We start from the raw sequence: 19,321 nt of genomic DNA, 5'->3' as shown, positions 1-19,321 counted from the left end.
GGCACCAGTGTCTCCCAGCAATGCATGGCTATTGATGCATATTTTACCCTTTGGCACCAGTGTCTCCCAGCAATGCATGGCTATTGACGCATATTCTACCCTTTGGCACCAGTGGCCCCCAGCAATTCATGGCTATTGACGCATATTCTACCCTTTGGCACCAGTGTCTCCCAGCAGTGCATGGTTATTGACACATATTCTACCCTTTGGCATCAGTGTCTCCAAGCAATGCACGACTATAGATGCATATTTTACCCTTTGGCACCAGTGTCTCCCAGCAATACATGGCTATTGACGTATATTCTACCCTTTGGCACCAGTGTCTCCCAGCAATGCATGGCTATTGACGTATATTCTACCCTTTGGCACCAGTGGCCCCCAGCAATGCATGGCTATTGACGCATATTCTACCCTTTGGCACCAGTGTCTCCCAGCAGTGCATGGTTATTGACGCATATTCTACCCTTTGGCATCAGTGTCTCCCACCAATGCATGGCTATTGACACATATTTTACCCTTTGGCACCAGTGTCTCCCAGCAATGCATGGCTATTGATGCATATTTTACCCTTTTGCACCAGTGTCTCTCAGCAATGCATGGCTATTGATGCATATTCTACCCTTTGGCACCAGTGTCTCCCAGCAATGCATGGCTATTGACGCATATTCTATCATTTGGCACCAGTTTCTCCCAGCAATGCATGGCTATTGACACATATTCTACCCTTTGGCACCAGTGTCTCCCAGCAATTCATGGCTATTGACCCATATTCTACCCTTTGGCACCAGTGTCTCCCAGCAATGGATGGCTATTGCCATATATTCCACCCTTTGGCACCAGTGTCTCCAAGCAATGCATGGCTATTGACGCATATTTTACCCTTTGGCACCAGTGTCTCCCAGCAATACATGGCTATTGATGTATATTCTACCCTTTGGCACCAGTGTCTCCCAGCAATGCATGGCTATTGACGTATATTCTACCCTTTGGCACCAGTGGCCCCCAGCAATGCATGGCTATTGACGCATATTCTACCCTTTGGAACCAGTGTCTCCCAGCAATGCATGGCTATTGACGCATATTCTACCATTTGACACCAGTGTCTCCCAGCAGTGCATGGTTATTGACACATATTCTACCCTTTGGCATCAGTGTCTCCAAGCAATGCATGGCTATTGACGCATATTTTACCCTTTGGCACCAGTGTCTCCCAGCAATGCATGACTATTGATGCATATTTTACCCCTTGGCACCAGTGTCTCCCAGCAATGCATGGCTATTGATGCATATTATACCCTTTGGCACCAGTGTCTCCCAGCAATGCATGGCTATTGATGCATATTCTACCCTTTGGCAACAGTGTCTCCCAGCAATGCATGGCTATTGACACATATTCTACCCTTTGGCACCAGTGTCTCCCAGCAATGCATGGCTATTGAGGTATATTCTACCCTTTGGCACCAGTGTCTCCCAGTAATGCATGGCTATTGAGGCATATTTGACCCTTTGGCACCAGTGTCTCGCAGTAATGCATGGCTATTGAGGCATATTATACCATTTGGCACCAGTGTCTCCCAGCAATGCATGGCTATTGAGGCATATTCTACCGTTTGGCACAGTGTCTCCCAGCAATGCATGGCTATTGACATATATTCTACCCTTTGGCAAGAGTGTCTCCCAAGAATTCATGGCTATTGAGGCATATTTTACCGTTTGGCACCTGTGTCTCCCAGTAATGCATGGCTATTGAGGCATATTTTATCCTTTTGTACCAGTGTCTCGCAGCAATGTATTGCTATTGCTGCATAATCTACCCTTTGGCATCAGTGTCTCCCAGCAATGCATGGCTATTGATGCATATTCTACCCTTTGGCACCAGTGTCTCTCGGCAATGCATGGGTATTGACAAATATCCTACCCTTTGGGTTCTACCCTTTGGCATCAGTATCTCCCAGCAATATATGGCCATTGACGCATATTCTACCCTTTGGCATCAGTGTCTCCCAGTAATGCATGACTATTGACGCATATTCTACACTTTGGCATCAGTGTCTCCCAGTAATGCATGGCTATTGAGGCATATTCTACCATTTGGCACCGGTGTCTCCAAGCAATGCATGGCTATTGACGCATATTCTACCCTTTGGCACCAGTGTCTCTCGGCAATGCATGGGTATTGACGAATATCCTACCCTTTGGGTTCTACCCTTTGGCATCAGTATCTCCCAGCAATGTATGGCCATTGACGCATATTATCTCCTTTGTCATCAGTGTCTCCCAGTAATGCATGACTATTGACGCATATTCTACACTTTGGCACCAGTGTCTCGCAGTAATGCATGGCTATTGAGGCATATTTTACCGTTTGGCACCTGTGTCTCCCAGTAATGCATGGCTATTGATGTATATTCTACCATTTTGCACCGGTGTCTCCCAGCAATGCATGGCTATTGATGCATATTCTACCCTTTGGCATCAGTGTCTCCCAGCAATGCATGGCTATTGATGCATATTTTACCCTTTGGCACCAGTGTCTCCCAGCAATGCATGGCTATTGACACATATTCTACCCTTTGGCACCAGTGTCTCCCAGCAATTCATGGCTATTGATGTATATTCTACCCTTTGGCACCAGTGTCTCCCAGTAATGCATGGCTATTGAGGCATCTTTTACTCTTTGGTACCAGTGTCTCCCAGCAATGCATGGGCATTGACACATATTCTACACTTTGGCATCAGTGTCTCCCAGCAATGCATGACTATTGATGCATATTCTACCCTCTGGCATCAGTGTCTCCCAGCAATGCATGGCTATTGAGGCATATTCTACCCTTTTGCACCAGTGTCTCCCAGCAATGTATTGCTATTGATGCATATTCTACCCTTTGGCACCAGTGTCTCCCAGCAATGCATGGCTATTGACGTATATTCTACCCTTAGGTACCAGTGTCTTCCAGCAATGCATGGCTATTGAGGCATATTCTACCGCTTGGCACCAGTGTCTCCCAGCCATGCATGGCTATTGACGTATATTCTACCCTTTGGCACCAGTGTCTCCCAGTAATGCATGGCTATTGAGGCATATTTTACTCTTTGGCACCAGTGTCTCCCAGCAATGTATTGCTATTGAGGCATATTCTACCCTTTGGCACCAGTGTCTCCCAGCAATGCATGGCTATTGACGTATATTCTACCCTGTGGCACCAGTGTCTACCAGTAATGCATGGCTGTTGAGGCATATTCTACCGTTTGGCACCAGTGTCTCCCAGCAGTGCATGGTTATTGACCCATATTCTACCCTTTGGCATCAGTGTCTCCCAGCAATGCATGGCTATTGACGCATATTTTACCCTTTGGCACCAGTGTCTCCCAGCAATGCATGGCTATTGATGCATATTTTACCCTTTGGCACCAGTGTCTCCCAGCAATGCATGGCTATTGACGCATATTCTACCCTTTGGCACCAGTGGCCCCCAGCAATTCATGGCTATTGACGCATATTCTACCCTTTGGCACCAGTGTCTCCCAGCAGTGCATGGTTATTGACACATATTCTACCCTTTGGCATCAGTGTCTCCAAGCAATGCACGACTATTGATGCATATTTTACCCTTTGGCACCAGTGTCTCCCAGCAATACATGGCTATTGACGTATATTCTACCCTTTGGCACCAGTGTCTCCCAGCAATGCATGGCTATTGACGTATATTCTACCCTTTGGCACCAGTGGCCCCCAGCAATGCATGGCTATTGACGCATATTCTACCCTTTGGCACCAGTGTCTCCCAGCAGTGCATGGTTATTGACGCATATTCTACCCTTTGGCATCAGTGTCTCCCACCAATGCATGGCTATTGACACATATTTTACCCTTTGGCACCAGTGTCTCCCAGCAATGCATGGCTATTGATGCATATTTTACCCTTTGGCACCAGTGTCTCTCAGCAATGCATGGCTATTGATGCATATTCTACCCTTTGGCACCAGTGTCTCCCAGCAATGCATGGCTATTGACGCATATTCTATCATTTGGCACCAGTTTCTCCCAGCAATGCATGGCTATTGACACATATTCTACCCTTTGGCACCAGTGTCTCCCAGCAATTCATGGCTATTGACCCATATTCTACCCTTTGGCACCAGTGTCTCCCAGCAATGGATGGCTATTGCCATATATTCCACCCTTTGGCACCAGTGTCTCCCAGCAATGCATGGCTATTGATGCATATTCTACCCTTTGGCATGAATGTCTCCCAGCAATGCATGTCTATTGATGTATATTCTACCATTTTGCACCGGTGTCTCCCAGCAATGCATGGCTATTGATGCATATTCTACCCTTTGGCATCAGTGTCTCCCAGCAATGCATGGCTATTGATGCATATTTTACCCTTTGGCACCAGTGTCTCCCAGCAATGCATGGCTATTGACACATATTCTACCCTTTGGCACCAGTGTCTCCCAGCAATTCATGGCTATTGATGTATATTCTACCCTTTGGCACCAGTGTCTCCCAGTAATGCATGGCTATTGAGGCATCTTTTACTCTTTGGTACCAGTGTCTCCCAGCAATGCATGGGCATTGACACATATTCTACACTTTGGCATCAGTGTCTCCCAGCAATGCATGACTATTGATGCATATTCTACCCTCTGGCATCAGTGTCTCCCAGCAATGCATGGCTATTGAGGCATATTCTACCCTTTTGCACCAGTGTCTCCCAGCAATGTATTGCTATTGATGCATATTCTACCCTTTGGCACCAGTGTCTCCCAGCAATGCATGGCTATTGACGTATATTCTACCCTTAGGTACCAGTGTCTTCCAGCAATGCATGGCTATTGAGGCATATTCTACCGCTTGGCACCAGTGTCTCCCAGCCATGCATGGCTATTGACGTATATTCTACCCTTTGGCACCAGTGTCTCCCAGTAATGCATGGCTATTGAGGCATATTTTACTCTTTGGCACCAGTGTCTCCCAGCAATGTATTGCTATTGAGGCATATTCTACCCTTTGGCACCAGTGTCTCCCAGCAATGCATGGCTATTGACGTATATTCTACCCTGTGGCACCAGTGTCTACCAGTAATGCATGGCTGTTGAGGCATATTCTACCGTTTGGCACCAGTGTCTCCCAGCAGTGCATGGTTATTGACCCATATTCTACCCTTTGGCATCAGTGTCTCCCAGCAATGCATGGCTATTGACGCATATTTTACCCTTTGGCACCAGTGTCTCCCAGCAATGCATGGCTATTGATGCATATTTTACCCTTTGGCACCAGTGTCTCCCAGCAATGCATGGCTATTGACGCATATTCTACCCTTTGGCACCAGTGGCCCCCAGCAATTCATGGCTATTGACGCATATTCTACCCTTTGGCACCAGTGTCTCCCAGCAGTGCATGGTTATTGACACATATTCTACCCTTTGGCATCAGTGTCTCCAAGCAATGCACGACTATTGATGCATATTTTACCCTTTGGCACCAGTGTCTCCCAGCAATACATGGCTATTGACGTATATTCTACCCTTTGGCACCAGTGTCTCCCAGCAATGCATGGCTATTGACGTATATTCTACCCTTTGGCACCAGTGGCCCCCAGCAATGCATGGCTATTGACGCATATTCTACCCTTTGGCACCAGTGTCTCCCAGCAGTGCATGGTTATTGACGCATATTCTACCCTTTGGCATCAGTGTCTCCCACCAATGCATGGCTATTGACACATATTTTACCCTTTGGCACCAGTGTCTCCCAGCAATGCATGGCTATTGATGCATATTTTACCCTTTGGCACCAGTGTCTCTCAGCAATGCATGGCTATTGATGCATATTCTACCCTTTGGCACCAGTGTCTCCCAGCAATGCATGGCTATTGACGCATATTCTATCATTTGGCACCAGTTTCTCCCAGCAATGCATGGCTATTGACACATATTCTACCCTTTGGCACCAGTGTCTCCCAGCAATTCATGGCTATTGACCCATATTCTACCCTTTGGCACCAGTGTCTCCCAGCAATGGATGGCTATTGCCATATATTCCACCCTTTGGCACCAGTGTCTCCCAGCAATGCATGGCTATTGATGCATATTCTACCCTTTGGCATGAATGTCTCCCAGCAATGCATGTCTATTGATGCATATTCTATCCTTTTACGCCAGTGTCTCCCAGCAATACATTGCTATTGACGCATATTCTTCCCTTTGGCACCAGTGTCTCCCAGCAATGCATGGCTATTGACGCATATTCTACCCTTTGGCAACAGTGTCTCCCAGCAATGCATGGCTATTGACACATATTCTACCCTTTGGCACCAGTGTCTCCCAGCAATGCATGGCTATTGACGCATATTCTACCCTTTGGCACCAGTGTCTCCCAGCAGTGCATGGTTATTGACGCATATTCTACCCTTTGGCATCAGTGTCTCCCAGCAATGCATGGCTATTGACGCATATTTTACCCTTTGGCACCAGTGTCTCCCAGCAATACATGGCTATTGACGTATATTCTACCCTTTGGCACCAGTGTCTCTCGGCAATGCATGGGTATTGACGAATATCCTACCCTTTGGGTTCTACCCTTTGGCATCAGTATCTCCCAGCAATGTATGGCCATTGACGCATATTCTACCCTTTGGCATCAGTGTCTCCCAGCAATGCATGACTATTGACGCATATTCTACACTTTGGCATCAGTGTCTCCCAGTAATGTATGGCTATGGAGGCATATTCTACCATTTTGCACCAGTGTCTCCCAGCAATGCATGGCTATTGACACATATTCTACCCTTTGGCACCAGTGTCTCCCAGCAATTCATGGCTATTGATGTATATTCTACCCTTTGGCACCAGTGTCTCCCAGTAATGCATGGCTATTGAGGCATCTTTTACTCTTTGGTACCAGTGTCTCCCAGCAATGCATGGGCATTGACACATATTCTACACTTCGGCATCAGTGTCTCCCAGCAATGCATGACTATTGATGCATATTCTACCCTCTGGCATCAGTGTCTCCCAGCAATGCATGGCTATTGAGGCATATTCTACCCTTTTGCACCAGTGTCTCCCAGCAATGTATTGCTATTGATGCATATTCTACCCTTTGGCACCAGTGTCTCCCAGCAATGCATGGCTATTGACGTATATTCTACCCTTAGGTACCAGTGTCTTCCAGCAATGCATGGCTATTGAGGCATATTCTACCGCTTGGCACCAGTGTCTCCCAGCCATGCATGGCTATTGACGTATATTCTACCCTTTGGCACCAGTGTCTCCCAGTAATGCATGGCTATTGAGGCATATTTTACTCTTTGGCACCAGTGTCTCCCAGCAATGTATTGCTATTGAGGCATATTCTACCCTTTGGCACCAGTGTCTCCCAGCAATGCATGGCTATTGACGTATATTCTACCCTGTGGCACCAGTGTTTCCCAGTAATGCATGGCTGTTGAGGCATATTCTACCGCTTGGCACCAGTATCTCCCAGCAATGCATGGCTATTGACGTATATTCTACCCTTTGGCACCAGTGTCTCCCAGTAATGCATGGCTATTGAGGCATATTTTACCCTTTGGCACCAGTGTCTCCCAGCAATGCATGACTATTAACACATATTCTACCCTTTGGCACCGGTGTCTCCCAGCAATGCATGGCTATTGATGAATATTCTACCCATTGGCACCAGTGCCTTCCAGCAATGCATGGCTATTGGGGCATATTCTGCCCTTTTGCATCACTGTCTCCCAGCAATATATTCCTATTGAGGCATATTCTACCCTTTGGCATCAGTGTCTCCAAGCAATGCATATCTATTGACGCATATTCTACCCTTTGGCATCAGTGTCTCTCGGCAATGCATGGGTATTGACGAATATTCTACCCTTTGGGTTCTACCCGTTGGCATCAGTGTCTCCCAGCAATGAATGGCTATTGACGCATATTCTACCCTTTGGCACCAGTGTCTCTCGGCAATGCATGGGTATTGACGAATATTCTACCCTTTGGGTTCTACCCGTTGGCATCAGTGTCTCCCAGCAATGTATGGCTATTGATGCATATTCTACCCTTTGGCACTAGTGTCTCCCAGCAATGCATGGGCATTGACACATATTCTACATTTTGGCATCAGTGTCTGCCAGCAATGCATGGCTATTGAGGCATATTCTGCCCCTTTGCATCACTGTCTCCCAGCAATGTATTCCTATTGAGGCATATTCTACCCTTTGGCATCAGTGTCTGCCAGCAATGCATGGCTATTGAGGCATATTCTGCCCCTTTGCCTCACTGTCTCCCAGCAATGTATTCCTATTGAGGCATATTCTACCCTTTGGCATCAGTGTCTCCCAGCAATGCATGGCTATTGAGGCATATTCTACTCTTTGGCACCAGTGTCTCCCAGCAATGCATGGCTTTTGAGGCATATTCTACCCGTTGGCACCAGTGTCTGACAGCAATGCATGGCTATTGAGGCGTATTCTACCCTTTGGCACCAGTGTCTCCCAGCAATGCATGGCTATTGAGGCATATTCTACCCTTTGGCACCAGTGTCTCACAGCATTGCATGGTTATTGACGCATATTCTACCCTTTGGCATCAGTGTCTCCCGGCAATGCATGGCTATTGGCGCATGTTCTACCCTTTGGCACTGGTGTCTCTCGGCAATGCATGGCTATTGACACATATTCTACCCTTTGGGTTCAACCCTTTGGCACCAGCGTCTCCCAGCCATGCATTTCCTCAGGTAACCCAGATGATTGGACATGGCAGGAATGCATTCTTTTTTCTCTGCTTTTCTCAGTAACTTCACTGCCACACCGGGCATCTGAAGGATTCAGAACTCCCTGTAAATCCTACTGTTTGTGCAATCTCTAATGAGAAGGTTGCACAATGCATGATGGCCAATCTTGTTCCTGAGGAGAACTGTAAGCGCCATGGGAGAGACCAGGCTTTCTCACTGCACGTGGTGTGCAGACAGTGTTCCTGCCAATAATTCAAAACCAAAAATTGTCAAAAATGGCACCGGGGTAAATAGCTGAGTCAAAATGGTTAACCTTCTGGCATAACCCCTACAAGTTTTCTAGTAAGGTTAGCGATTGGTTTATAGTTTGAGGACAAGTTGGTGTGCTACAGGCTGAGTATCACGAATGCTATCAAAAAACTGCAGTGCAGGGAAGCCCACTCTTTGTAGGAGCAATGGAGACAGGTACTGCTTACCAAGCAATTCCAGTAGTCTGTTGTGGAGGTCAGGGTGGATAGCTCACAGGTTAAGCGCTAGTCTCTTGCATTGGGGTAAGCCTGCACTGTGCACGTTTTGAAACTGAGCCCTTTATTTTACAGAGGTTGAGAGAGGGAGCACCCTTTCATCGGGTTATCATAGCGCTTTGAAGCAGAATGAACATGCCATGGAGCACTATATACAAGGGGTCCGCAAACTGCAGCCCGCCAGATGTTTAGGACTATGAATCCCACGGTCCCTCACCATTGACTATGTTGTGCGGGGCTGATGGAAGTTGCAAGCCAAAACATCTGGAAAGCCACCGGCCCCTTCAATATGTACATGTGATGATACGATTGTGAGTATTACTCACAGGCAGTCCCATGGGATTTCTGGCGTGTCCTGTTCGAGGCTTGCATTTAAACTGAGGGGAGGCTCTATTGCACCAGGTAGGCCTATGGTATGGCTCTCTGCTCGTGAAGCAACACTAGGCACTGGATTCAGGATATTCTTGGCGCTGGGGAAGTATTTGCCAGCTTCGAAAACTAAGAGACCTGTTCTGTCTGGATCTGCGATTGGTCATGTGATAAGGGTCTCACCTCTGACGAGGTTAAAGGGTGCATGACTAGGGTGGTCAGACGTCACAGATCTGCCGGGATTGTCCTGGAAATGGGTGATCTGTCCCCCTTTCTCAAGACTATGTTTCCATTGGAAACGACAGTGGTGCCGGTGTTTGGTGGTAGGTCTTGATAGCTGGCAGGCAGGAATGCACAATCTCGCATAGATGAAATGCATCATTTTACGAATTCAGATAGTGGTAGTTTGTGATACATTCATTATAATATGTGTTTATTCCACAAGTAACACTTATACCTTCTAGTCCTCCAAACGATACTGCAGTGTAGAGCCTTGACAGTGACTTTCAAGAGTTAGTCCTACCTTTATGTTAGTTGCACTATCCCGTTTTTTTTTTTTTTTAATTTTTAAATCGGGTCCCCTTAGGCATTACAGACCACAGCAGCATGAGCACGTGCAATACTGCCAGATGTGTGTGAAACCAGCCAAGCACGTGCAGGCGTTGTGTGCTCATATTAATGCAAGTGGCCTGCGAAACACACAATTCATGTCAGTTCCATGACCCCATGACCATAACACTGAGAGCTCAGATGTGAATGGGATCAAGAAGTCTCCCCTATCTACCGGCTCGCCAGTACGTTACCATGCGTGATTAAATGGCCACTAGGTGGCAGTGTGATACAACAAACTGCAACCTGGAATCATTTTGTACTGCAGAAATGACCACTTGCACCGATTTTGCACTGCAAAAACACACTTTGCACAGTTCCATGAATGCCTTGTTATGTTATATTCAGTGCTGATCCAAGGTCCGGCATCAGATGTGTAGCTGGATCTCGGCATCCGGCCAGCCTCCACCAAAAATCGCATTTGAAAGAAGAAGAAAAAACAAAAAAACGAAACGTTGCCGCGCTAAGTTATGGAGTGGGGGCAGAGCCGTAAATAGCACATTGGCACCATGATCACTCTTCTGGCTCCGCCCCCTTACCTATGTCACAGGTAGCATGAGCCCTCAGCCAAGCCAGAGTCTCTGCGAACCTGGTGGCTCGTCTCGGGGACCTAATTTGCTCTGTGCGTGCGCACAGTGTGCTCCCACTGAGCAGATTACATCACTGAGGGGAGCCCCCGGGTTCGCCGAGGGTCAAAGACCCTGTGACTGAAGAGAACGCAGAATCCATTTGGAAAACGCAATGATCACCGAGCCCCCAATTTTCGCGGGCTCGTTATAATTGCCTTTCCCAAATGAATTCTGGTCTTTGTAGTTTGGGCTGTCAAAATACATTTTGACACAGAGTGTGCATGCTGTGATGGCTTGAAAGGTACACAAACGCTAGTAAGGTACACTTGCTATGGTTCGTGTACTTTTCAACCAATTAAAGAAATTGCGCCATTTTTAAATATTATTTTGAACATTTCCATTAATCGGAGTTCAACTGGCAGCTCTGCCCCTCCTCCAAACTCCACCCACACCCAGGTCCATAGGCTCCCCCTCCACATTTTTTCCATTTCCACCACTGGTTATAGTATGTTAAACATGTTTACCATCGCAGCACCATGGCTTGTCATGCTAGGGACATATTGGGCCTGCATTGAGTGAGCTGGCCAGCCTGTGGTGGAAAGGAAAAGGGGTGAAAGGATAAGAGAAGTGGGAGTAGGCTGTAATATACACACAGAACAAATGTAGAAGGGGGATGAAATGGAGTTTGTATATAGTGGATCGAGCAAATGATTATCAGAAACAATTGGAGAGAAACCCGCCTGTGATCCTGGACAGTTTCCAGTGGAGTGATCTTGTGGTACTAGAGTTAGCAAACGGTGGCGTGATTGACAGAATATGTGGTTGAGTGCACCCTTGCAGAGGGGATGCGTCGGTGAACTGGCTAAACTGCCTATCCCAATAAAATGCACATTTCTGAATACACATGTGCACACACATACACACACACGATGATCAGAAACAATTGGAGCGTAACACAGCCATAACGCCAATTAGTTATGCAGAGGGCGATTTCCGGTAGAGTGTTGTTGTGGTGCTCGAATGAGTCAGTGTGTGGTTGCGTGATGGACACAAGATGGGCTTGAGCGCACCCTTTCATTGTCGAGCATCTGTGTCCCCCCTTGAACTGTGATGTCCTGAATAAACTGCAAATTAACACACACACGTGTGCAGCACCTCATCGGAATCAATGCAAACAGATCTATGCCAGGCCAGGAGTATTTAAAAAAGAAATCTTGGCGCATGCAGCAGGATCCATTGTGAGCTTGCTCTAACCTCACTCCTTTGCCCCGCTGCACTCTCCCGCTCACATGAGACGGTGCCAATTGACAGAGTGGGGGTCACCGTAACTGTGCACCATCTTTGCTTTGCTCGACGTCGCCCACTCACACCTCTAACCCCTCTTTTCTGCTTTCCCCCCGCTTCACAGCCGGAAGATCTGGAGGCGCCGAAAGCGCACGCCTTTAAGGTGAAAGTCTTCAAGAAAATCAAGTCGTGCAGCGTCTGCAAACAAGCCATCTGTCGAGAGGGGACCATCTGCAAAGGTGGGTCTGAGGGATGAACTCATCCATTTTGTCATTTGGTATAGCGCCTTTCACCAGAATGATGTCTCGGGAGGATAGCTCAGGGGCAACGTGCTCGCCTGACATGGAGCAACACAGGTTCGATCCCTGGGTCCGCGCTTAGAAACCTCTAGGTATTAAGCGCCTTATAAGTAAGCTATCATATCAGTCTCTGGCCAACGTGGCGCCCCGAGGAGGGCACTACAACAACAGCCCTTATGTGTTACACCCATACTAGAAACCCCACACTGCAACCCCCACCCCACTACATGATTCAATCCTTTAATGTTACCTTATGTTTATTGACTTGTATTTAAAAGTATTAAGCAGGCAACAACGTAGACACCAATATCACACATATGCACCTGTTTTCATGTATTGTCTGAGTGAAAGGCACACTCCTGGATTTTTCTGCAGCATAACCATCTACTGTTGAAGAGTTATTAAACAGGAATGTGGGCAGCTTCTGACATTAGTGGCCCTCTACCTAAGTTAAGGGCTTTAGTAAAACAAGGGCCCAGTACTATGAGTGGTGGTGGCACTGCCTGCAGGGTTGGCCCACCGTCCCAGTTACTAATTCCATTGGCACCTACGACATCAAGATGTGGGTGCTTGCAGCTTTTGTTTCCCCCAAAAAAGTAAAGAGATCTCGCCGATACCATCTCTGCAATGCTCCGCTTGCTGGGGAAGTCCGTTTTGATGTGTGTTACAGAATTGTAAACGACACAGAAAACGGACAAGAGAAAGGAAATCCTATTTCACTTAGAGGAAAGGGGGGCTTTTTTTGGTTTGTTTTATGCATAAACAAAACCCCATAGTATCTTTACATTGGTGTTGCTGTAGGAAGGGTCTGAGTGGTGTGGCAGGAATAGCATTGAGAGGTAGGGGCCTGAAGCACCCAGGCTGCTAAGAACACAGGCTTGTATAAGTGAACGCAGCCCATGTTCTGAGCTTCCTGATTGGCCCTGTACCCTTCCGGGTGCACGTTCTGGGTAATGTATTTTTCTACCCATGCTGGTTGTACTGCTCGTCTCTGTTTGTTGCCGAAAAGACCGCCTTTGTTATGTTTTGTACTTACCCCTCTGCCCATCTCTTGCCGGATCGCCACCGTCACCTCCATTTTCACCCAAATTCTGCTACCTTGCGCCCCCAAGATCTAATTCTTTGCCTGGTGTCTACCTTTCCTTGCTTTCCTTTTGTGTTCTTATCGCTTTTGTACCTCTGCCAGTCTTGCTTCACTCTTTCCTTTCTGTTTTTCATGTCCATCACCCTCCCGCTTTCTCATTCTCTTCTCTTTCCTAGGCTTGCTCACCTTATATGTTCTTTCATCCATCCGTTCACTTATTCTGTCTCTCACCATGTCCTTTCCCCCCTTGTCTTTTTGGCCTCCTCCCTTGCATCTTCGTTTCTTTCTGTTGCTAACCTTCTCTCTTTTCTTTGTCGTTTTTTCAACGTTTCTTATATTTCTGTACTTCTTTCTTTATGCCATTGGTGGATCTCTCTTCCTGTCCTACTCCTGGGGGTCCCTTCAGCTCCACCCACGCCTTGGCAGGACAGTCTTTCTGTGGGTTGTTTCTGTTCTTTTTCTGGGTGTCATGGATGGAGCACAACCAGCGTTCACAGTTGGGAATATGTATTAATTTAAGGGTTGTGTAACACCCACCAATCGATCATTTTAGTCGTTTTCCAAGACACTTGTCTAGGTGTGCCTCATTGCACAAACGTACATTCACCAGCGATTGCCACAAAACAATGAGATTTCTCACAGCATCGAAGAGACCCTTAAGCAGCGGAAGAAGGAATACAACCCAGAACATGTAAAGTGTGGAGACTCGCAGAGGCCACGCTGGTGCATAGCCTTTGGGTCTAGGGAAGGTAAGCTACCCTTTAAAAAAGTGTACGAGTATTTGCAGAGGGCTGTCCTGTTACAAGGCGGGACTTTCTATTAAGGCGTGGCAGGGCAGGTCTGTGGGGTGAAAGCCCACCTTCTGGATACGAAGTTTGGGTTTTGCTGATTTTCTGAGTCAGCTGCGTCCAGCAAGAAGTACAACGAACCTTTAAGGGATGTTTCAGAGCCTACGGCTAGAGTTCCATGCAACTGATGCCAGGGCATCCTGCCACTGATGCCAACACATCCTGTCACTGATACCAATGCATCCATCCACTTATTCCATCACTTCCTGACACTAATACCAATGTATACTGCCACTTATGCCAGTGTTTCCTGACACTAATGCCAGCGCTTCCTGCCACTCATAACAGTGCTTCCCGCAACTCATCCCAGTGCGTCCTGCCACTCATCCCAGTGCTTCCTGCCACTCATCCCAGAGCTTCCTGACACTCACACAAGCACTTCCTGCGCTCATAAAAGAGTTTCCTGCCATACATACCAGAGCTTCCTCTCGCTTATGCCAGAGCTTCCTGCCACTCATCCCAGTGCTTCCTGCCACTCATCCCAGTGCTTCCTGCCACTCATCCCAGAGCTTCCTGACACTCACACAAGCACTTCCTGCCTGTCACATCAGCACTTCCTGCGCTCATACAAGAGTTTCCTGCCATACATACCAGAGCTTCCTCTCGCTTATGCCAGAGCTTCCTGCCACTCATCCCAGAGCTTCCTGCCACTCATCCCAGTGCTCCCTGCCACTCATCCCAGTGCTTCCTGTCACTCATCCCAGTGCTCCCTGCCACTCATCCCAGTGCTTCCTGCCACTCATCCCAGTGCTTCCTGCCACTCATCCCAGTGCTCCCTGCCACTCATCCCAGTGCTCCCTGCCACTCTTCCCAGTGCGTCCTGCCACTCGTGCCTTCACTTCTTGCCACTGATTACATTGGAAATAACTATCAGCATCATACGCTTTTCCCTGCATCTCTGGTTTGCACCTTTGCTGCCTGTAATGATGTGGAAATGGCACATTTAAGCAGATCATGTAATGACCACAATATGTTCACAGACTACTTTACCGCATGCGTATACACTGTACAGACTAGCCAGTGCAAATCAGAGAATGTTCAAACACTCTTAATGTTGCATGTAAGAATCCTTGCATATGCTTTTTTCCAGGAGTCAATCCATTCGGCATGACATGCTTAGGCGCTAAACTCGTGTAAACTCAGACATGCCTACGAAGATGGCATCTTTGTAGACCTGCTGGCGTTCCACGAGTTGTCCTCCAATGGAAATTTAGGATTCACGAAATTCTGTGATGGGATTCCATCACTTGAGAAAGGGGCAAGCTTAGTCCCGAAACATGGCACGTGAATGGATGGAATCTTTTAAGTGAGCAAATGAAATGATTTTTGAAGGGAAGCTATGTGGGGTTAAGCCCCTGCTCCAAGGGCTGGAACCAGGGGTAACGGCCCGTCAGCTCAAGTTAACGGCCCGAGCAAAGCACTTGAACAGGGGCTTAATGCCATTAGCACCCCGTGCTACCAAAGCGGACTCCCGGGTTGCTAAAAAAAACGCGTTTTCAGTCATTGAAATGGATGCCTGTGATTCAATGACTGTAAATACTTTGCTAAGATGGCTGCCATGAAAAGGGAAGGCCATTCCATAGCAGATGGAGAATCTGTTAAGCTGTGCAGTGGCCTGCACTGCCGCAATAAACAAGTGAGGGGTGAGGGGTGAGGGGAAGATGGCAGCGATGGGAGCCAGCCAGCAGGCGGCTTGGAACACGGGCTGAGATTGTAAGTTTCAGCCTATGTTTCTAGCCACCTGATTGGCTGGTTCCCCCATGCCAAGTTCTAATGTTATTTAAAACAATCAAGAACGTTTGGCAAGCCAATTATTTAAATCAAACATACTGTGCAGTACATGTGAGAGTGGTAACATGACTAGAGAATGACCTTTTCCACTCGTTTTAGGAAAGTTGAATCTGGGTGTTTTGTATTGCTGCTGAGTTTAAAAAGCTAGGCTTTGTTCCCTCTTTTTGGGAAAGTTGAATCTGGGTGTTTTGCGTTGCAGCTGTGCTTAAAAAACGTGGCCTTTTCCTCTTAGGAAAGTTGTGTCTGCTTTTCACTAAGGTATTGTCAAATGTGTCTCATAAGGCTCCCCCCTCCCCTCTGGGCGTACCCTGCACAGTTGACTGTTCCTGTCCACTACTTCTGTGTGTTCCCTACCGTTTGTCTGCCCCTCCCCAACACCCCTCTGCGCATCCTGTACTGTGCGGCGCGGGACTGTGCAACCCTGCTCTCCCGTATGCTCCGTCCTCATACTTCCATCTTGCACCCTCTATGGTGCTTTCCATCACCACAATCTTCTCTAACTGCTACTCTATCTCCTAGCCTATCCCTCTCACCAAGTCAGGAAGAAAGAAGCTTAAGGGGGACATCCTGGTCTCCAACCAGGCTTCCCTATCGATGATACCTCCATCAGTGCTTCCTCCAGACAGACTCTCACCGATATCCTCTTTGCCGTACCCTCTCCTGACCTATAGACCCCTCACATGGTCTCTGTACTCTCTCCTCTCTCCTCCTGTCCCATTAATGGTGGCACGCGGTGGGAGGTCATCTCATTCAGCTCCTCCAAGACCATCATTAATCTATCTCAATGGCTCTGTCTTAGTCCAGGGCCCTCAGCCCAATCTCCTCCTCTTCGATAGGCGTCTCCCGCATCTTATCAACTTGCTTCCTTCTCCTGCTACTCTTTCTAGCCCCTCTCTGGCTCCTCCGCCACCCCCTTCTTCTGCTGTCTCTCTGGAACCCGCCTCCTCTTCCCGGGCTACTTTGCCACCTCCTTCTACCATCTCTGCCCACTCGTTGGCCCCTCTACCACTTCCGCAGGGCATACCTCAAGCCTGTTTCCCTCCACGGAAGTCATTCAAATGTAGCAACCTGCTCCACGTCACTAATCACAACGCTCATTCTGCTGTCAAACACTCCTCTGACATCTGCCACCTCCTCGAAGAATTTGAACTGGATGTCCTCACTCTCACCGAGACATGGCTCACACCCAGCTCTATCACGAGTTTTGACACTTTCCTCCATGTAATGTTATGATATATGATCGTTTATTTATATAGCGCCTATACAAAATGTGTTTCAAAGCGCTACAATGCAAGGTAGGGAACAAGGGAAAATACATTGACATTCTTACAGGGCATGAACAGTAAGGATGTGAAATTAACTATGGTACTCGGCCTGATGACATTTCAGATAGTGCAAGAGCTAAGACATAGATAAGGAAGGGAGGGGGAGAGTGTGAACAAAATGGAAACAGACAGGGGACTATTGTACTATGCCTGATGACATTTCTGGTAGAGCTGGAGAAAACAAAAGGTGAGGGAGAGAGGTGCAGAAAGGCAGGGGAGGATCAAAACAACCGACTATCGTACTACGCCTGATGACATTTCAGATAGTGCTGGAGCGGGGTTGGAGGGAGAAAAAAAACAAGTAAGGGGCAGGTGGAGGAGACAGACGAGGGAGGTTGCTATCATGCTAGGTCCAGGGGCAATTCTGATACAGTAAATGCATAAAATAAAGTAAGGGGAGGAGATAGGAAAAGGGAGAAAGGGAGAGGAGGAGACAACAGAGAGTAAGCAGTCAAAAAGAGCGGAGAAACAAGAGGGGAGAGCGAATACAATTGCAGAAGTCAGTAGTAACACATAATGTTGCAAGCCTGGATACAAGATGAAGATGAGAACAGCATGATTCAGGGCCACCATGATAAAGGGTGATGCACCGTGAATCAATGAAGTCCATAAAAGTCAAACCCAGCATTGGCCACAAGATGGTGATGGTGAAACCAGAATGTATAAGGACAGACTCCTGCAGAAGTAGGCTGAAAGGGGGTGGGGGGACTGCAGAGAAGAACAATCAACCAAAAGAGGCAACAGCAGCGTGTGAGAGGGGGGCACAGGGGGACCAGAGGGGTGGGGATGGCCTGTGGGGACAGAGGGAGTAACACATGTTGGTGTGTTCTTACCTGCTCTCTGGTCCTGGATCCTCCTGGTGATCTTCTGACAAACTGGCCTGCCACCTGCTCCAAAGGCAATGCAGGCTATCTGTCCTGTCCAAGAAGAGAGCCCACATCAAAGCCTGTGTCTCTGCGGCCTCTAACAACACAGACAAAGGCCTTCATTACGAGTTCGGCGGTAACCATGCCGCTATTGGCAGCATGGCTGCCGCCGAAATCGCATCGGGGTCCGGGTCCTCGGAATGAGGACTTACCGGGCCATTCCGAGTTGGGAAGGCCCGGTAATTCCTCCCTCCAAGGACCTGGACACGGTCCTTCCCCATTCCCATTCAGTCCCCATAGGGCTGAATGGGAATGGAAGAGGGAGCAAACAACGGGCCATTACGAGATGGCCCGTTGTTTGCTCCCTCTTCCCCTCGCGGGACCCGGTAAGCACGCCTGGTTTTCCCGAGGGGAACTCATAATGCGGCGGTACGGAGTGAACAGCGCCGTCACCTTTTACGGCGCCGTTCACACCGTACCGCCAGGGTCGTAATGAGGCCCAAACTCTTTAAAATCTGCAAGGAACTGGCCAATCCTTCTGAAGTCTCCACCTCTCCTGTTCCCTCCCAGGCCCTATGTACAGCTCTGGCTTCTCACCAGACCACTAAAACTCAGAAATCCTGTCCATTATCTCCTCTTTCTCTCCCTCTACCTTTCTGTGGCCCCCTTTCTGTGCCCCCTTCTGGCTGCCTCTACTTCTCCCCCTCCCTTCTCCTCTTTCTCTCTGACTATGGGGGTCATTACGACCCTGGCGCTAAGGGGTTAAGAGCGCCGTAAAAGGCTGCAGCGCCGTTAACCCCTTAGCGCCTAATTACGAGGTCCCTTTGCGGGACCCGACCTGAACGTCTGGTCTGAACCAGCCGTTAAAGTAGGGACCCGCAAAGGGACCTTCGAGGTAATTACGGTACCGCAATTTGCGGTGCTGTAATTACCGCCTTCCCCAGTCCCATTGAGCCCTATGCAGCAAAAATGGGAATGGGGAAGGGCCAATGTTCAATGGGGAATTA

General features: G+C 48.0%; 1 protein-coding gene across 4 annotated transcripts in view; it reads left to right on the top strand.

Moving 5' to 3' along the window:
* TNS1 (tensin 1) overlaps positions 1-19,321 on the top strand; it is a 2,137,091-nt gene that overhangs the window by 1,053,553 nt on the left and 1,064,217 nt on the right. For all 4 annotated transcript variants that reach the window (XM_069616815.1, XM_069616816.1, XM_069616817.1 and 1 more), the window contains exon 2: positions 12,226-12,340. In XM_069616815.1, the coding sequence (XP_069472916.1) occupies positions 12,226-12,340 (115 nt within the window). The remainder of the gene's footprint in view (positions 1-12,225; positions 12,341-19,321) is intronic.

Source organism: Ambystoma mexicanum, chromosome 9, assembly GCF_040938575.1.
Source record: "Ambystoma mexicanum isolate Mex_15411 chromosome 9, UKY_AmexF1_1, whole genome shotgun sequence".
Lineage (NCBI taxonomy): Eukaryota > Metazoa > Chordata > Amphibia > Caudata > Ambystomatidae > Ambystoma > Ambystoma mexicanum.
The sequence above is the reverse complement of the archived record's forward strand: the minus strand, read 5'-3'. Positions and strand labels throughout refer to the sequence as shown.